Genomic DNA, 20788 nt, shown 5'->3' with positions numbered 1-20788 from the left:
ATTTTCCCTACTGTCCCAACTTTTTGGAATTGGGGCTGTATGATAGAAAGTGAATACAGAAACACAAACTGTCTTACAAGCTCATAAAAATAATAAATCATGCTAGAGTTTTTTTTTTTTATTAATAAGATTAAAGTCAAGGGGGACACAGTGGGTTAGTGGTTAGTATGTTTGCCTCCCGCCTCCGGGGTCAGGGGTTCCTGAGTCTGGTCCTGTCTCTGCCCAGTGTGTGCAGAGTTTGCATGTTCACCCTGTACTTTGGGAGTTTCCTCCCCAGTCCAACGACATACGCGGTAGGCTGATTGGCATGTCTAAATTCTCCATGATGTGTGCGATTGTAACCTGTGATAGACTGGCACCCCATCACCCTTAATGACATAATAAAATTTGTTGACAAAAAATACATAAAGCAAGTCACAGATTATTTTATCAGTTTACAACCACACCTATTTGTGCATGTGCACTGTCTTCCAAGCAAGTTTAAGCTTCACAGAAACTATCAATAACAACTAATGCAGCATTGGATTTACCATATACCAATACCAATATACAAAAAAAAAGCACATTCCAACGATCTCCTTCAAGTTTACAACCACATGAGACCATTAGGTTTGTTTTTAAAACCTAAGATATAACTGCTTAGCCAAGCTAAGCAAATGCCAACTTTTACTTAGTTTTGTGAAGAAGAAAAAAAACAGTTCTTCACAAATCAAAACTATATATCATAACTTTTCAGAACAATGTAAGGTGGGCTGGTCTGATGAATCATGTTTTCTTTGACATCATGTGGACGGCCGGGTGCGTCACTTACCTGGGGAAAAGATGGCACCAGGATGGACTATGGGAAGGCGGCCAGTCGGGTGAGGCAGTGTGATGCACTGGGCTCTATGTTCTGCTGGGAAAACTTGGGTCCTGGCATTCATGTGGATGTTATTTTGACACATAGCACCTAACTAAACATTGTTGCAGATCCAGTACACCCCTTCATGGCACCACTACTACCTAATGGCAGTGGCCTCTTTCAGCAGGATAATGCACCCTGCTACACTGCAGACATTGCTCAGGAATGGTTTGAGGAACATGACAAAGTGTTAAAGGTGTTGACTTGGCCTCCAGACCTCAATCCGATGGAGCATCTGTGGGAAGTGCTGGACAAACAAATTTGATCCATGGAGGCCCCACCTCACAACATAAAGGATCTGCTGCTAAGGTCTTGAGCTGTTTTGGTGGCACAAGGTGGACCTACACAATATTAAGCATGTGGTTTTAATGTTATGGTTGATAGATGTACAATTAGTAGTAACTGATTAAATATAACTATCAAACAGCAGATTCTAGCATTAACACTGACAACTGTGGGGTTGATCCTTGCTGATTAGTCCGAAGTGACTTTTACTCCATTTATTCAAGCAAGGATGCATCAATTTTATTGTAATGTTAATGAGTCCCCCTTCCAGATTTTCACCTACCATCCTCAACAAGTGCTTTCCGTATCACCAGCATAAATACCTTCCATTTTCTCCCAGTGCTTGATTAAGGAAATGCAAAGTGGTTCCTCCTACCAGGCTAGGAATAATACACGCACCTTACTAAGCACCCATGCCTTGTGAATTGTCCCAGCTTGGCATTCTTTAGCTTGGCACATGTTGCCCTATTAAGTACTAATATAAAATTCCCCGCTGGGCATTTTCTCTATCTCTCAGCAGATTGTTTCTTCATTATTCCATTACATTAATTACATTTTGATTCCAATATCAATTTTGTAAACATTTGGTCACAAACCCCCCAAACTTTCTACAGGACTAAGCAGGATTGGACAGAAATCCTTCAGGAGCAGGCACAAATGGGATTTAAATAAATGTGCACACACCTGTTAGCTGATGTAATTTATCAATTACTATTAATTGTACACCAAACAGCCATAACATTAAAACCACCTGCATAATATTGTTCCTCTTTTTGAATCTCTTTTCTTCTTGGTTTCTTTCTAAAAGGTTTCTAAAGTATTTTTCATACCATAGTTATGTTCACCTTTCCCAATAAGGTATCAGCTGTAGTCAAAAGCACTACAAAGAAAATTAAAGCGATAATAGTTAGGACAGGTAAAGAGTATTATATTAAGGACACAAAAGCCAGACAGTCCAGTGACATCACTTCTTTCCTTACAAAATGAGAACTTACAACATACGGTGACACATTGTTCCTAAAAATAGAATTTTCCCAAAACACACTAACTGCTATTGCAAGCTGAATTTACACTTCACATTTCAGAACTTTATCCAAAGTAACTGTAATAAAAGATATTATAATAACAGACATCTTAAGGAGGGGGGCTAAAAATGAAAACTTTTAAATAAAACTTTATTTTTTAAAAAAATGGGAAAAAAATAAAATAAAAAATAAAATAAAATAAAACAAAAACACTGAGTGTGCTAACTTTCAATGATGAAGTAACCAGCTGAGAAATGTAATGAAAAAATGGAAATGCTGAGTCAAATTCAAAATCAAGTCATAAACATGCATGTGACTGTGGTGGCTCTCTCCCATCAGGAAGTAGTCTGAGAATGGGAAAGAAAGCAAAAACAAAAGCACATACTGAACACAACATGGAACACACCACCACAAAACTTGAAAAAACACAAGTACTTCTTTTCCTAAGCTCAGAGAACTACTAAGGTTTTGGTGTGAACAGTTGAGCAAGTACAAATTTGTTGCTGCTACTTCGGAAAAAGTGTACAAGCAAAAACGCCGACGGTGACAAGGAGCATGTGAGGGTCAGGTTCAGTCTATCTGTACTGGTAGTTCATGCTGCCGTCACCACGGCCATAGCCCGCTCCGGGATTATGGTATTGTCCAGGGTTGGTGCCATAACTCTGATTGGCTCCTTGTGCACCGTAGTTTGACGGGTTGCTATAACCTGAAAAAAACAGACATGCTAATTAGCTCTTGGGAAAGCGACAATTAATTTTTAAAAGCATCATCTTAATTATTAGCATATTTATGGGATAATTATGGAACTAGGCACAAACTTGTGCTTGGGGATCCTGAAGGTAACTATGTATGCAGGGGTGTAATGTGAGTCTTTCATAAGACTGCTGTTGGTGAATAACACTCGTTTTACCATAGAGAATAAAGAACTAAATGCAGACAACTTCTTTTAATATGAGTCTACTAGCAATTTGACATGAACAAGCAAAAAGAACATACCCTCGTAGCCATAGTCCTGAGACCCTGGACCTCCTGTCACCTGGGATGGGTAAGCTGTGCTATAGTTGCTGTAACCGCCACCTGTGCCTCCACCTTGAGTTTGGCCAAAGTTCTTCTTGCCCTGGCCGTATCCCTGCCCATACTGGCCATAGGAACTTTGGCCCGGGCCTGAGGGACTCTGGTAGGTTCCAGGAGCTGCTCCTGTGCCTGGAGGTTTAGTTCCCTGGTGCATTGGCACCTTCTTCCCAGGGGCTTTGCCCACTGCACCTGGGGTGGAGTAACCTCCGTCATTCTGGTAATACGAGGCAAAGCCACCTGTTCCCGGAGGACCTCCTGCTGAGGCACTGGCTGCTGGACCTGCTCCAGGATTCATTCCTGTAGATCCTCCATTAGCTCCACCATTATTGAAGTAATCTGAACAGGAATGAGCAGTGGAAGTTAAAACAGTGGAATCATGCTAGTGTGATTCAACTACGTCAAATACTTACTATTATTCAGCAGCAATTGCCTTGATTCTAATTGTGACATTCAGATTTACTTTCAAAAAGGAGCTAGTAGGAGGTAGTTCCGGAAATTTCCCAAAGGTTTGATCAAATTAAACAATAAAATTATGCAGCTCAGGATTAGTATGCTATGATCACTCTGTTTTGTTTTAAACAGACCAACACTAAAAATGTGACACAATAGCCTTGATTTTGTGAATACAAATAAGTGAACTAGATTAAAACCATGGCAGTTAGCAATGCTCATTGTTAGAGAACACCAAAAACAATTTTTATGTTTAAATAAAATGTAAACCATATACAGTTCAATTAAAAAAAATTCAGATTCACATTCAGTACAACCAAATGATCCAAAAATGTTGCAAAATCCCAATTATTAAATATATAAGCATAGCTTAAGTGTATTTTTTTTTTATTGAAAAAATTATTAGGAAAAAACATACAACACATTTAACAGGTCACCTAATATCATTTCACAGCATGACACATTAAGTCTTCATAATACATCATAACACTGAAATAAAAATTCACATTTGGAACTGACAGTTATTATGACTGTTACAAAATCAGTGATTTCAGTGCTACACCAATCTTAACCAAGAGAGAAGTTTGTCCATATCATCCAGTTTCTCACTGATGACTCGAAATTGTAATATCCAAGTGCCATCTTTCTCCTGTGTTTCTGCAGGAAGCAGTAGCAGCAGCTCAGTCCCAGAGGAATCCAGAGTTGGTTACAGATATTTAGGGTGTATAAGAACCAAGTTCATGCCATGAAGTGACATTTATGTTGCCTTGCACCAAGATTATCTTCACCCCCCCGGCTTACCTCGAACAAACACCGCCCCCCAGCCCGCTTTTTTGTGGATTCTGGTTATGATAAAGACAATATGGTAGACATAGCAGTCTGATGTGTGAGACAGAGCAGAGAAGCACAGATGCTTCTTGTGCTAGCATAAAAATGGCAACATCAATGGTTTTAATATTTCAGATTTCGCTGCTTGTCACCACAGGTCTTTTGTTAAAAAATTGCCTCTGATGTTCCATAGAGGAAGAAAATATTACAAAAAAAAGAAAGAAAAGAATTTGCAGTCACAAAGCAGAGAAATGTAATAACATTCAACCTTAAAGTGAATACACACTTTACATTCGCGCTTTCAGTCCACATACATTTGACAATCTCAATGCGCAGTAACCTAAACTATAGAACACTGTTACAAACATACCGCTGGAATAAGATGCTTAAATACCACGAATGTAAAAATAATAATAATTAAAAGAAAATATCAAAAAGCATAATGTATAGAAAACAAAAAATGACAAATTCTTCAATTCTGCAATGTGGGTCATATGGTTCTCAAAAACATTAATTAGAAATAACAAAGGGGAGAAAAAAAGATCAAAAAATCCAGGGGGAAACGGAGTAGTACTCACTGTAGACAGAGTTAGCATTGTTCCCATATCCATAACTTCCATAGGCACCTGAAAAAGGTGAATTTAAAACACATCATTCAAATAATATCACTCAAGCGACCTCTTGAGTACAATTTTACGTAACTTGTGTAAGAAACACATTTTATACAATTACATAATCAGGACATTACAAAAATATGGTCTAATACCAAACCCATGTAAATGACCATGGAAAGGTCAACATTTCTTCAATTGGAAATAAACTTCCAAGTTAGTGTTCATCCATATTCATAAACCTTAAACCCTAGAAATGATAACCAAATCCTGTTCAAGCCATGAGTAACACATCTAATAATGTGACGTTTTGTACCTTGATTATATCCTCCGCCATTATTAAAGCCTCTCCCCCGGCCTCTACCCCGCCCTCGTCCTCTGCCTCTGGGATTGGCTGCTGGATCAGCAGGTGGTCCACTCATCATTTCAAACCCAGGAGTGTGCTAAAAGAAGCGAGGGGGGGGATAAATAAAAAATAATTTTAAAAAAAACAAGAAACCCTTGAGGATTACAGCAAAAAGAGCACCACCACTACCAGATAAGCTGCTCAGGAGAGTCAGACAAACACTAAAACAAGTCCACCAACAGATATTTCCCAAAGAAGCTTTAAGAGGATAGAGAAACTGGCTAAAACTTGCTTGCTTGGAAAGGAAGCACTTCTGCATCTGACACATTAAGACTACATCAGTGAAGCCCACTGCACATTTTTATACAGCCCACATTCTGTCTAAACTGTACCCAATTAGTGCCAATAATGGTTTCTTCAACCAGTTATGATGAAACAAGAGTACATTTCCCTTTATTCCCTTCCCATTTTATTTGCAACGTAACTTAAAACTGTCAAAAACCCCAAGCCAAATCAACACGATCGAGTTTCATTTGCACTACCAGACGCCAGCCAAACCAGGTGTGGAGAGGCGCCTCTCTTCCCGTATTACAACCCTGTGACAGTTCAGTTGTTACAACAGGAACAGAGAGGAAAAGAGATGAGGTTTCATTACCACTGCTTTCTTCTTCTTGGCCGCCTCAGAGTTGGAGCCATCTGGGAATAGTTTCTCCAGAGCATGCAGAGCTGCATATGCCTTTGCCACCTTCTTGTTGGAGCCTGTACCCTGGAACTTCTGTCCATCTATCTCTACCTGTGGAATAAACAAGAGAGGACTTTAAACACATACCATACTATGCCAAAATAATTAAATCAGGTATAATCTCAGAACTTGCAACCTACCAAAAACAACCATTCAAGTGCAATAAATCAAAAAATACCTGAAGAAAGAACAATATGTGAGCTTTAACAATAAGAGCAGAAGAAAGCTTATTCAGACGACTGGAACTAGACCCAGTAAACACTTCTCTTCACATTACCCATACGTGTCCTGTGTAAAAAAAAATAAATAAATAAATTTGCTCATGTTCAAATGGAATATAACCTTACCTCCATGACAAAGCGTTTGTCATGGCTGCCGCCCGTCTCAGAGATGAGTTCATATTTGAGGCCTCTACGTTTCTCATTGAGCTCCATAACTGGGTTCTTGCCATGTTTCGTCAAAATAGGGCCCTGGTGCCGTGCGCTCTGAAAGACGAAGAAATACATGTAGTCTTTTAATTAATAATAAACAACAGATTTGAAAAACAAGAAGCCAAGTGTGTGTGGAAGGGATAGACCGCTGTGTCACAAATGCACACCAGTTTAACTAATTACAGTTTTATTATAACTTTGATGAACTTCAAAAATGATTAAGCATTTTTATTTAGCTCAGTATTTCCTTACATTATAGAGCCTAGCCATTGTACTTTCCCAGTGATCATTACCTCAGTGCTCTCAGTAACCTCAGAGTTCGTGGTAACATCAAGTGAAGCCTCTGGTTCAACTGGCGGGACTGCAGTCTTCACCTCTGTCTCTACAGTGGGCGGCACCACCTCTACTTTTGCTGGTTCAGCAACCTTTTGCTCCACCCCTGTTGGAAGGCCCATGTCTTGCAAAACCTACCACAAACATATCTATGGGTTAATAATGTTTGTGTGGAGCCACAGCCCATAACTTCTACAAAATGTCAGTTTGAAACAAGTTGACATTTCACAGTATTCCACTGTAAGTCCCGAACCTCAAATTCATCTTAATTTATACCTGCTCTTAATTAATCATATGCAAGACGACGAACACGCATATCCTGCGATCATTTGACCAGTCACTTGTGCACTCAGAAGTTAACGTGTGGTGCACTACCAACGTAAACAGTGGAGGAAGTGTAGCACCATGCAACACTGTCCCCAACTGCATAAACAAACTAACATAGTGACTCAAATCACATACTTATGTACTATTCTAAACAACTGAGTATTAATGGTTTTTCTATTACAGTGAGTGTTTGAATTTTAAACACCTCTTTAAACCCACCGAAAAGCTCAGAGTACCCGTCTTCTGGATATTCCAGATTAATAAATATTTGTTAAAGTACGGTGAGAGTTTTTAAATTTGAGATGCAGATCATGACAATCATGCTGACCACAGAAAGTTTTAAAGAGAAACAGAGATTGTAAATCTGTTAAACGTTGCCGTGCATTACGGATTGACTTGGAAACCAGAAGGACAGCGATGTTTTGGCTCTGATGTGCCATCTAATGGACATCACTTTTAATCCTACAGATGGGTACGAGATAAACAAGCGAGTATGGGAACAATGCCACCTGTTGTGTATGTTGTAAAACTTAAATATATTTCACCTTTATACTACAGTGCTGTTGAATTCTCGATTCTGTATGGTCAGAAGGTGTTGATTAATTTACAGCACAACTCTGACAGTAGGCAAGGCAAAGCACAGATTTATATAAATGAACTCGTTCCAATACATTATTGTTTCCTGCATAAGCAGATAAAAAATGTGTGTAATGGTTGATATGGTCGGTTTTCTGTGAGATCTCCGTTACTCTCCAGTGTCAGCCCTTAAGAGTCAGCGTTAAAGCTGTTCCTTTAAGTTTTGAAAGTCTTCAGAACAGAAGGGAATTGCTGCATTGTGTGTTATCAGCTTCAAAAGAGAGAGAAAAAATTATCCAGAAAAATCTGAGACTCATTTTGTGAATGTTATACAACACCAAACATAACTGCAAAAAGTATCATGTGTTCTTTAATAAGTAAAAAATAAATAAAAGTTTTGTGTTGGCAAATTGCTGTGGCCTAAGACGAATAAAAACTTCAGGACAGGCTGCTGGAAAATAACACATTTTGGGGTTGGGTCAGGCTGCATCATGTTTCTTACATAAAGGACGACTGATTTGATTTTTAACTTATCTGATGCTCAGCCACAACAAGAGATGGAAAACTCACCTTAACTGCTACATGTAGTTTGGCAGTACGTTTAGAGGGACCAGATGCTTCAAAGGTCTTGCCGTCGACCTCCACGGCCATGGTGAAGACCGGCACGTGAACAGGTCCAGTCTGAGAAATGAGCTTATATTGGAGCCCGGGCTTTAGCTGGTTCAGCCGCATCAGAGCATTCATGGCCTGAGGAGGCTCTGACTTTTCATCTGGAGCTATAAAATAGTGGCAAACATCAGTTTCAAAACTATGTAAGTCAAACCAACAGCTGCAGCTTTACTTTAAACGCAAGAGTTACTACTGTAGCACAATTACAATAAAATTACATTTCTTTTGAAGTTTCTTCTTCTTCTTGTTAGGGCTCTTGTCATCAGCACCCTCCTCCTCTTCAATAGGCCGTTTCATGGGGGGAGCATAGGTTGTGCTTGGAGGAATCTGAACTATAAGGACAAGAAAATGTCAATATGTAAATCTGTACTACTGAAACAATAGATTTTCATATTGAATTATTGATTTCTGAGGGGCACTAAACAAACCTGTGTAGTCGATGGGGGTTTCACTCTTAGGTTTCCTGGGCATTTTAGAAGGAAGAGGGTCCATTCCAAGTACTTTGTGAAGTTGCCCAAAAGCAGAAAGCCTCAGCGCATGCTAAATCCAAAACATGGGGAAGACAAAATCCCTTAACTCATATAAAATGCTCAAACATACTGTCCAATCATAACACATTTTGGTAAATTACCTGAGCACTCTGGGTGATGTCCTCTCGTTGTTGGATGTCCATGTGACCAATGGCATCAGTCGGCTCTTTCTCACAGGGATCAGAGATGCCGGAACCATCTGTTAACCAACATACCGTTACAAATGTGTAAGAAATGTGATCCGTTATTTTGTAGGAGAAGGACGTGGTCCGTTACGTACCTGCCATCAGGATTCCAGAAGCCAAACACTCCAGAACTCTTCGAAGAGCTTCCCCTGCTCCCATAGGCCGGTTCCCTGTGCCAATTGATTTCTCGCACAAAAGCTCAAGAGGCTTTAAGAGAAGAGAATGTTGAAAGACAGGATTTAGTGTGGTATTTCAAAACATTGCCACAAACGCCTTATAACCAGAGCTATTTTGAGATTCAGAACATGCCACTCTGAAATATGCATCATCAACTTTGTTCGTAGGATTAAATAAAAATCAAGGTTTCCGTTCCTTTTAAAGAAACGGATATCCAAGCATTTTTACACAACAGCATTGCTCACACATTGCTTCATTAGAATGGCTCACATCTACCACCAACCTCAGCACTTAATTGAATGAGAGCTATACAATGTAGATAGTGACCCGTAGCTATGTTTCATACGACGTAGGCAAGGTCAGCTGAGGAGGAAAAAGTGCTCAAAAAAAGAAAAGAAATAGATAATAATTCAAGTCTCATATGCCAACAATATCCCAACTTTACACTTGAAAAAAAATTATACAAATTTTTTCATGAAAGTGAAAAAACCACACAATTATTATCCATTATCCATCCAGCAGTTATTTCTAGTTCATACACAGTAGAGCAGGCTGACAAACACTCACCCATCCTTTAAGCGGGGCCCAAGTGGGAACACGGGAGCAGAGATCCCTCAGGATCCGGATGACAATCACACACGAACGCAACCCATTGGCCCTGGCCTAGACACACAAGCAGGGGGATGGAGATTACACACACACTCATTATCCACAACTAGATCACAACACACAAGACGTCAAAGAGACACGGTATAGCTGGCATTATTGTGTGGTGAAGCAATATTTGTTAAGTACAAAATTATTAGGCGTCTAAACAAACAAGCCACATTTATGGAAAATTATATTTAAAATAGCAGATTATGACACTGAGCTCAAACAGCAGGAGACAAACACGCCTGCCATTTTGAAAATTAGTGTGGGAATTAGAATTAATTTTCAACATGTACAACATTAAAAACACTTCACATTATTTCAGTATTCCGACACAAATGTTTTAAGAGCGTTAGCTACACCAAATTTAGGCTAAGGTGCAATATTTCCTTTTTGGGTACAGGAATGGATACAGCATGAGCTAGGGGTGGGGATATTTGAGTTACTGTATGTACTGAAAAACAAAGAGGTTACAAATGTGCAGGATGACAGAGCTAAAGACACCACACTGTACCCAACATCTAAGACAGCCATTTATGCTAGCATTAAAGTGACAATCAGAATTGGCACTCTACAACTATCTTGTGTCCTACAGATCATTTGTATTAAAAGAAATAGAAGCTGGGCGATAAAGTTAGGTGAACAGAAATATTGCACCTGCTAAACTGTAAATCTAATACTGGCTACAAAGATGAGACTGTATACTGTATAAAGAAAAAAAAACCCCAAAAAAACAATACAAACCATTTGATGTAAAACTAAATAAGCTGCAATTCGGAGAATGCTCAAACATGAGAAAGTTAGGATGTGGCATCGTACACCAATTATCTGGACACTGACACATCAAGATCAGTTCAACTGATTAGGCGTTGACATGAAAGCATCAAAGATTTTTTTTTTAATCCATCTAGCAAAATGTATTAAATAGCAAAGACTGTGAGGGAAAAAAAAGCCTGATAAATAACCACATCAAAACAATGTGTTCACAGCATGAAAGAACAAACAAAAATAACTTGACTAATAGATGGAATACAAATAAAGACAAGATGCAAACCTGGAACCACTTGGCGTGGCGAAGAGACGCCAAGGCAGCCAGGCATTTCTGCCTGTCCAGTACATCCGGGGGATCGTTGACTGATAGCGTTTCTATTGGCGGGTGGGATAAGAAGACAAGGTACAGTTTGACCAAGGGGTTTTATTTCTGTCTCACGGCCAGGGGGAGTAGGCAGCGAGGGGAGATAGGGGAGGGGAACCTCCTCCACTGGAAACAACTAAAACAAAAGCCCTCCCTATGTCGGTGAACAAAAGAAAAGAAAACAGGAGCCTACTACATGGAGATTATGGGCTTGTTGTATTTCCCCAATCTAGGTGGCTACTTCCACCCCATGACTCCCAGTGAGTAATAGAGGAATGCATGGGTGTACATGGGAGTAAGTATGTGGTTAGAGGGTCTTGTGGTGTTTGTTTGAAAACATAATGTAATGCCTCAGTGGAGTTAGAGATGGCCAAGTGCATTTGTGTACCATGGGGGGCAGAACCCCTCCCCCTCCAACCCCTTTTATTATTTTTTTTTCTGAGGTTGCTGCCTTGCCCCTTCCGAGACAGAGAGCGTCCAGTTGGTCAAAGGTCCAGCGTCCCTAAAATTGACAAACTAGAAGGCTTGACAGAGAGAATCAGATTTTGAACCACAGTGAGAAGTAGTGAGATGCACAAAAACGAGTCCACACTGCAGCAAAACTGATGGCTTCTCAGGCCTTAAGGCAGGCTTGGCTAAAAGTGGGATCATAGATAGGGCTAGGCTTTAAGTTGAAGTTAGACTACTCGTTTCTTACTACCAAAGGGATTTTAATCCCAGTTCTCACATCTCAACGTGTGAACTACCACAGTTCTTTGCAACGCGATGTCCTCTCCACCTTTCCTCCGACGGATCAGATCCAGCAAGTTACTTTTATTACTGACGTCCAAGGTACATTCTGAAATTTCTTCTGCTAATCTAACGTCTATGGTGTGGAGACAGACGGCCCTAGCGTTATCTATAACCCCTTTCCCTTTCTTTACTGAAAGAATGGCACCGTCAACAGATCACTACTGGCTCTAGCAACCAGAGTTTTCGGTAATCCTCGCTGCTCATTTTTGCTGCAATGCAAACTGTTCCATTTCTTTCTCAGTATATATACACATGCAAACAACTAGGTTTGTGATTTCTTTCTTAATTCTCAGTAAGCCTTCATTGAACCATTGTTTCACTTGAAAGGGAGTGGAGCATGTTTTATTTTTTTCTCCTTCTATCCTTTCTTTACTGTTTGTTCTACTTTAATTTACTGTATATTGGGCCATCAAAAAAAATGTACATTACATGGAACTACGAGGCTCTAAGTAGATATAAACAAGCCTTCACAACATGTCTGTGCCACACAACATCCCCTAGCTCCATTGAAGGCCCAATAAACAATATCTAATTACCCTATCTCGCTCTATCTTAGACCAGTCTATTTGTATTTCCTGGCTTGGAGGGGACTGTATTTCTTTGCGATTTCTTGCTTTTCTTGTCTTGAAAAGGGTGAAAGTACCTCCGGTGGCTTGCTTCTCAGCCTCCTCTCGGACAACAGGTGACGTCAGGTGAATGGTGAGATTAAGAGAGGGCTGCTTGGTGTTTTTGATCATGATGCAGGCGTCACGGATAAACTGCATCACCTCATACTTATCCTCAGTGATGAGCTGCAAGGAGATAAGCAGAAATATTTGCACCATGGAGAACACATTGCCACACAATGACAATTTTTTTAAGATTATGTAAGAATTATTTATGATGTGTCATACCTTGAGCTGCAAATTGAGATTCTCGGCTACTTTTTTTAGCAGTGTGGCTGTGGGTTTGTCCTTACAAAGCAGCACTAGCTCCAGATCCAAATCCCCCTTCAGCAGCAGGCCTTTGGCCACCAGGCCCACCCTCATCACCCCACGCAGGGAGCGTGTCGTCTGCTCTATTGATTTGGGCTCACTGCAATGCAAAGCAGCAGAACTTAATGAGTAAATTTTTTTTAAACAGATAGTATGCAAGATTTTACATAATATCACAATAACGCTAATAAGGCATCACTATATAGTAGGGAGGTAATGGAACACAAATTATTCAGAAAGAACAGAATGTGTTATAAGCATACAAATACAGCAGGCGCACTGGAGAAATACTTTAGAAAGCTTATTTAAAGCATTACACTCCTGACATGTAAAGAAATCTATTAATGTATACAAAAACTGACAAGCATGCTAGTGACTGTTGATGGTCACACTTATGTGTTAATAATAATAAGAAGAAGAAAACTGTTCAACTGTTAAATCCAACAATTCATCTGGAATTATTTTCTGTTTGCTTGTAGTTTCATTTGATTAAAAAATTAAATCAGGATAAGGAATGTGCTCTTAAGAAATTAAGAAATATCTCCCTTACTCACCCCTCTTTATCGCCATCTCCTTCAGACTCAACAGGATTCGCTTTCACAGATACCCTCTCCTGCTCATCCAGCCAATCAGACACAGCCTTGAGGGCACGCTCAGTGTGGGAGACCATATTCTGCACAGCCTCCAGCTCCTCTTGCGTGGGGTAGATAGCGGAGTGCTTGGTCATAACATGGCGGTCATCATTCACAAAGATACGCAAGGAGCGATGACGGAGCGGAGGAACCTGGAAAGGGGGAGAAACATGAACAGAACTTATATTTGGTGCCAGCAACTTAACAAAAGAAGGAGGGGAAAAAACAGATTGCAACATGAGGACTTTGGTACTAGTAAAGGGTAGACAATTACAATTCATCAGCCAGCTATTTTATTTATTTATAAAAAAAATTTTAAAAAAATGGTATCTACAAAAGCAGAATGGACTTTTACCATAGCTGAAACTGAGGTCCTTCAGTCTGGAAATGACACAGTTGAACTCAGTGCAGGCAGCTGGAAGTGATGCTCTCGTCTGCAATAAAAGGCAAAAGATGAATGCATTAAAAATTTTGTAACCAAACTAACACTATATCCAACTAATGCTGTGTACTCCTGTTCAATAATAAGAGCTAAACCAAATACTGAGAAGCTGAAACCGTAAACAAAGAGAAACCTATGTTTAGCTAGAGAATCAAACAAAATGTAGTGAAAAATAATCTGTCTTTCAACTATCCTACTCTTTCTCGCAGTCCACAGACGTCCATTAGAACGTAATCGGCCCACATATACTTCAGCACCTCCTCACAGACACAAGCAGCTTCAGTGCAGTTTTAGGAAAGCAGGATGAGCGCAGGCTCAGGAGAGCTACTGGATCACTGAATGACGCAGCCTGCATGGCACTCTGCAGCACATCTCTCCAGCAACGCCAGTGCTTTCGTCATCTCTTACACAGAGACAGCCCAGCAGTATGGGGTAAAAATAGCTAGCAATCCTGTTAATGGCTTGGTGAGGAATGTGGCTTTATCGCAGTTTAACGCTTTATTAAGAACATTGCATGGCGAAATCGCGGGGGGGGAGGATATGACTGTCATTTTGTCAAGCAAATGACAATGTTTTATGGATAACAAATTGTCCAAATTGAGTTTCTGGAACAAACATGTCCTGTTTTTAGAGAAGAAGGATGTTGATTGAATCGATGCCATAAAGACATGAACATTTGCTTACAAGAGATATTATTTGTATTAATAATGGTCTCTTGATGCTAAATACAATTAAATAGGTTGCCTGCTTTGAACCAAAGAATTACATAATGCGTTGGAGTGTTAATTCATAGATGTTCAGTGTTCTGCAATGGTTGGCTGTAAAACTGAAATATATCGTGAAAATTTGCCAGGGGAAAAATAGAGAGGAAGCACATAACACGTGCAGTACGACACACAGACACTCATGACTCGCTTCAAATGCAGCTGGAGTAGACTTAAACATTTGTTTTAATAAATGGAAGTGTGGTGCACCTACATATAATATGCCTGGTGCCTGGAATCTCATTATCGAACAATTGGTCTGCGCACGGCACGGGGCAGGGAAAAAAAAAAAAAAAAAAAAAAAAAAAAAAGAGTGTGCAACCCAAGTCCTCTAAAGCATGAGAGCATTTTATATTTAATGCCACGAAGAAGAATCAGGACGTGTACACGGACAACAATATTCCGATATTAACTCGATTAAGAAACTATCATGTAAACAGCGATTATTGACTACCTTAATCTGACTAAAGTCATACACGAAGTAAACACAAATCGAATTAAAACATGTGGAGTATTCCTGTTTTAGTCACATTATCGAAGTGCATTATAGACATTTACACACCTTAATCACACCATTAACGCCGTGTGGGAGTTTACACTGCATTTTGTGACAGGACACACACACGGCAGTGTTCAACCGTTTGACGGCAAACTAGAGAGCAGGCTGCGTTCTCTCATCCAGTACCTCCGAGTTGGTCGCGGTGGCTTGAATGAAATGTTGCCGAATGAAAGTACAGAGGAGGTCTGTTGCTGGAGAATTTGTATTTGCCGTCGTCTATCTGCACGTATAGCATGACAAATAATTAACTGCACTTGAATCTTTTGTAAAAATTAAACACCCAAAACTGTATACGGTACCATAACGAAGACGAACCATATGTTGATACGTGAAATTCTGGAAGGAACGTCGGATGGCGTGGGGACGAAATGATGTGTGTCCTTAATCGATCTATGTTCTATAACATGTAAAACAGGAACATGAAAGGAGTATTCTAAAGGCGACTCATGTTATGTCACACCTTAATCACAATATTGTCTTATTCAGAATAAGGTCAATAATTAGATCATTTCTGTCCATGTAAACGTAGTCATCGACTACGGCACAAGTCATTAAGTCCCCACGCCGTCCCCTCCAGAATCTCATGTATCAACATACAGTTCATATTCGTTATGGTACCGTATACAGTTTTGGGAGTTTCATTTTTAATTTTACGAAAGATTCAAGCGCTGTTAATTATTTGTCATGCTATACGTGCAAATAGACGACTGCTTGAAGCCGTGGGTTGCGTCCAAAACCACATACTTACATGTATCTCGTATATAATAGGTAAATACGCGGTTTCGGACGCAGCCGTGGTCTCTTGTTTGCTGTGAAACGGTTGAGCACTGCTGTGCGTGTCCTGTTGCAATATGCGGTGGAAACTTCCACACGACATTAATAGTGTATCTAAGGTGTTTACATGTCAATATGCGACTAAAAATAGGAATACTCCACATGTCTTAATTTGATTTGTGTTTACTTCGAGTATGACTTTAGTCGGATTAAGGTAATCAATACACTGACTACGTTTACATGGACAGCAGTAATCTAATTATTGACCTTAATCTGAGTAAAATAATAACGTGATTAAGGTGTTTACATGAGTCGCTTTTAGAATCCTCCTGTCATGTTCCTGTTTTACATGTTTTATAACATAATTAGATTAACAGCCCGCGTCATTACGTCACCGCGCCACGCCGTCCGACGTCCCTCCAGAAATTCACGTATCAACATACAGTTCATCTTCGTTATGGTACCGTATACAGTTTTGGGTGTTTTTATTTATTTTTTTTACGAATGCTTTAAGTGCAGTTAATTATTTGTCATGCTATACGTGCTAATAGACAACTGCTTGAAGCAGTGGGTGTGTCGCAAATCGCGTAGTTCCCGTCTATATAGTAGCCGAGATACGTGTATTTTTCCCCACTACAGGCCTATAGTAGGAAAGTATGCGATTTGGGACACAGCCGAACTCTCTTGTTCGCCGTAAAACGGCCGTGTGTGATCGTGTCCTGTCACAAAATGCGGTGAAAACTCCCACACGACGTTCATAATGTGATTAAGGTGTTTACACGTCACTATTACACGTCCATAATGCGACTAAAACAGGAGTACTCCACCTGTCTTAATTAGATTATTGCTTACTTCGATTATGACCTTAATTAGATTAAGGTAAGTAAAAATTGCTGTTTACATGGTAGTTTCTTAATTAGAGTATGGTCTTAATCGGATTAAGAGTGGATTATTGTTGTCCATGTAAACGCTGCTACTGTTTACATGGTAGTTTACCAATAAGAGAATTGTTTTAAATCTGGTTAATATCGGATTATAGTTGTCCATGTAAACGCACTGATTGTAACCTGCAAAGTTTGCAAAGTGGGGCTTGAGTAGCACGGAAGCTTATGCTTATATCCAAAATGCTCCACTGTGTGCAAGGGGTTAGGGAAATTGGTTTAGAAAGGTTTAGTTCATTGTCATTATATGCTGTATTTGTGCCCTTGCAATGTACATTCTGTCATTTTATTATAACAAGAGTGATTTATTAGTAACAGTGTAGAGCAAGTAAGCTATGTAATGTCTGATTAAAACAGTAGAAGAAAACAAAAAAAAGTAAAACAAAATGCCTAAAGGCAGCAGGTAACAGACACCGTAAGTTTTAGTCAGAAGTTGATTTGTCAATTTGTGGATTTTATTTTTAATTAACCAGAAAATTGTATAAATATATATATGAATAGTCAATTAATTGAAAAAAGAAAATCAGCTGCCAATTAAGCGATTATGAAACTAATTATTGGTTGAAGCCCTACAATTTACATCAACTGGACTCCTCCATGATGCACCTGTGGTTTGAGCGATTTTGGCCTATCAAAAAAAAACAACAACAACATGCCATTAACGATAACTTCATAACGGGAGCATTTGATGTGAGGAATCAGACTAAAGTTAAAATCACCAGATATCATTCTGATTTATCCCCTTAAACGTGGCCCGTGTTAAATGGATAGAGGGAAGATTTCTGATTTGGAAAAAGAAAAAAGGGGAATTGGTTTGCAACGTAAACGCAGCCATGAGCTCAGGCCACCGCAGACCTGAACCGGCTTTGGAGAAGTGTGGAACAAGGCATGGAAAATAACCTGAATCTGGTACATGTTAATTGCTTTATCACCCTGAACAATATCACCGCCTCCAGCGAAGCTACTCATCCTCCTTCCTAACTGATCATGGCACACAAGCCGCCATTTTCACACAAATAATCTGAACAGCGGGGCAAAGCTGAACACCATAACACCACACTGCTCCTAACAAACTCATTATTCCTGTACAATCCCGAGTGCTGATCAGGAATCTCATGCGCATCAACTGCTTACACTAATATATATATACATTTTTCTTTTTTTTGCTCAACTGAAGGTGTTGCTAAATAAACGTTTCGACCAGAGCTGCTACATCGCTGAAAACAGTTTTCCCAAACACAACACTAAGCAAACTGCTTTCGAGTAAAATATATACATATATATTTTAATACTTTGCTAAAACGCCAAAATAAACCAAGCCTGTCAGCGAATATCTATATTTTTGAGTGTACATACAGCCTGAATACTCAGAAGGTGCTAAACGACGCAGGTAGCTAGGCTACATGGCTAACCACACACGAGCTTAACAAAGGCAGGCCGGAGCTAGCTGTGCAGCGCGTGCTAATTAGCTAGCATTAACACTAGCAGAAAAAAAGATTAATGCAAATATAAAGCCGAATTAATAAGTTTTTTCTATTGCGTTGTGTATATTTATTAATAAAGAAAGAAGATAAAACCGTCTCCAACTCACCGGTAACAGCGGGGTATGTTTCTATCTGTTCAGCTAACCGCAAACTGTACTGCAGCTATCCCAGGGACAAGCCGCTCCACACCAGAGCACGCGATTGGCCGAGACACGCTCACGTGACCACGGCTTAGCCAATTATTATCGCTTCTCTGCCCGGCAGCAGATGAAGCCCTGCAGAAGAGTCTGGTGCCCTGATGCCCTTGTGACGAAAATAGTCGCCGCTGTGAAAAGTTGACGAAGTACGCTTAAACTCGCATGCGCTAAATCGTGTAATCCCGTGTAAAAAAAAAAGTTGTCCCTCTCGCGATGTTTTAAATTTATTGATCTGTGCCTCGAGACATATAATACGGCTTCAGAGGTTTTGATCCGGTCCACCAAATGAATTTAGAATCCGTGTCAATAAGGACAATGAATCAGTATTTACTTCAGTAATAATATATGACCTGACAATGTGAACTAATAGTTGAACATGTATTCACATTAAGAATGTGTAGTAAATGTGAACATTTTGTATTGTTTGATTCAAGAACCATGAGTGCTGTTCTGTTCCTGTTTCCTACTTATAAGTTATAACACTGTTTAGACACTGTGACCCAGACTTATTGTCTTGTTTAGTCAAGTAAGCAATCTTTTTAGATCCTGTTTTTCCATACATGAGATCCTGTAAAAGCATGTGATTATGATACTCTTTCATGTCTAATGAACCCTATAAATACTCACTGTAATGGAGCAGAAGTGGTAACGTGGTAAAACCAACCCAATTTAACAATTGAACAATTTAACACTATTTAAATTATTTAAAAAGCCATCTTTTTACTACCTTTCCAAAAACACCTTCAACTTGTATCTGCTTTATAAAACACGGTAAATCATTCCATGCTATAGAGCTAGTATATTAAAAGGAATTGTTCCCTATTAAACTCAAATCTACAAAGAACAAATTTATATCAGTATTACTCCCCCTAGTAGAATGACTATGCACATCCCTTACAAAAACATAATACTTTGACAGGTACTTTGGGACACCAATTAAAAATAATTTTTTTTTACTCTTTTGTAAACTTTAAAAAAAAAAAAAAAAGTTCCCTAAAATGTTCATTAAGATGCAACACTGGATGAACTTTCAATATAACTCTGCTCAATTTATTTTGAGCAGTCTGCAATTTTCTTGTGGTACATTTAGATATATTGCTATACCAGAATGATGCAGCATAATCATAATGTGGCTGCACTAATGCTCCAGCTAACATTTTTAAAGTTTGAAAATCTAAAAAAGACACTTGTCTTGCTAAAAATTTTACCCTGCTAAATCTTTGAGTGGACTAAAGTGGTCATGTTCTCTCCTGTCAATTTATATCTAACACACATCCCAGGTACTTCACTTCTTGTTTAGAGACAATAATCATGTCCCCAGCCTTCATTTCTAACCTAGAACTTTTTTTTTTTACTTTAGCACTCAAACCAAATAATATATTCTCATTTTTCTCCAGATGCAAAGAGAGCCTATTATCTATAAACCATTTAGAAACCCCTTCAATCTCTCTGCTTAGCTCGGCTTCAACAATTTATTTCTCATCATGAAAAACAATTATTGCTACATCGTCTGCATATAATAAAAGTTCACTGGAACAGGCCATTTTAAGTCAGTAATGTACAATTTTAAAAAAGCAATGGTCCCAAAATACTTCCCTGCAGATCTCTGCATGAAATGTTTATAAATTTGACAATCCTTTTCATACACATCCGTATTTAAATCCCTGAGAATAATAATGTCTTGACCTATATTGTACTTTGATCCAATTAACGACTCTTCCACTCTCTCATAAAAATCATTCTGATCTGGAGGATGCTAACAAACTCCCACTAAAATTGATTTACTCTTGGGTATAAATATTTCCAACCAGACGGCAGCATTGTCCAAGTCGTTTCTCACCTTCAACATCAGACCTGATCTAATATAAGCACATATACCTGGAGAGAGTCATCCAGCCAACTTTCACTGCAGCTAAAAAAAAAATGTCACATTAGGGCTCAGTTGTTCAGAGA

The 20788-nt window shown here is 39.2% G+C and overlaps 1 protein-coding gene across 1 annotated transcript; it reads right to left on the bottom strand.

Moving 5' to 3' along the window:
- Window positions 1–768: 768 nt before the first annotated feature.
- ilf3b (interleukin enhancer binding factor 3b) lies at window positions 769–18895 on the bottom strand. Its single transcript, XM_053610667.1, has 19 exons — window positions 18746–18895; window positions 14030–14108; window positions 13597–13826; window positions 12962–13142; window positions 12712–12859; window positions 11196–11287; window positions 10058–10153; window positions 9409–9520; window positions 9230–9327; window positions 9027–9138; window positions 8817–8930; window positions 8500–8705; window positions 6987–7160; window positions 6610–6747; window positions 6176–6313; window positions 5491–5617; window positions 5142–5189; window positions 3208–3621; window positions 769–2917 (listed from the first exon to the last, which is right to left on the bottom strand). Exons 2-19 carry the CDS (start codon window positions 14030–14032, stop codon window positions 2787–2789), a joined length of 2562 nt encoding a protein of 853 aa, XP_053466642.1. The 5' UTR covers window positions 14033–14108; window positions 18746–18895; the 3' UTR covers window positions 769–2786.
- Between the last annotated feature and the right edge of the window lie 1893 nt (window positions 18896–20788).

Source organism: Ictalurus furcatus, chromosome 2 (assembly GCF_023375685.1).
Source record: "Ictalurus furcatus strain D&B chromosome 2, Billie_1.0, whole genome shotgun sequence".
Taxonomy (NCBI): Eukaryota; Metazoa; Chordata; class Actinopteri; order Siluriformes; family Ictaluridae; genus Ictalurus; species Ictalurus furcatus.
The sequence above is the reverse complement of the archived record's forward strand: the minus strand, read 5'-3'. Positions and strand labels throughout refer to the sequence as shown.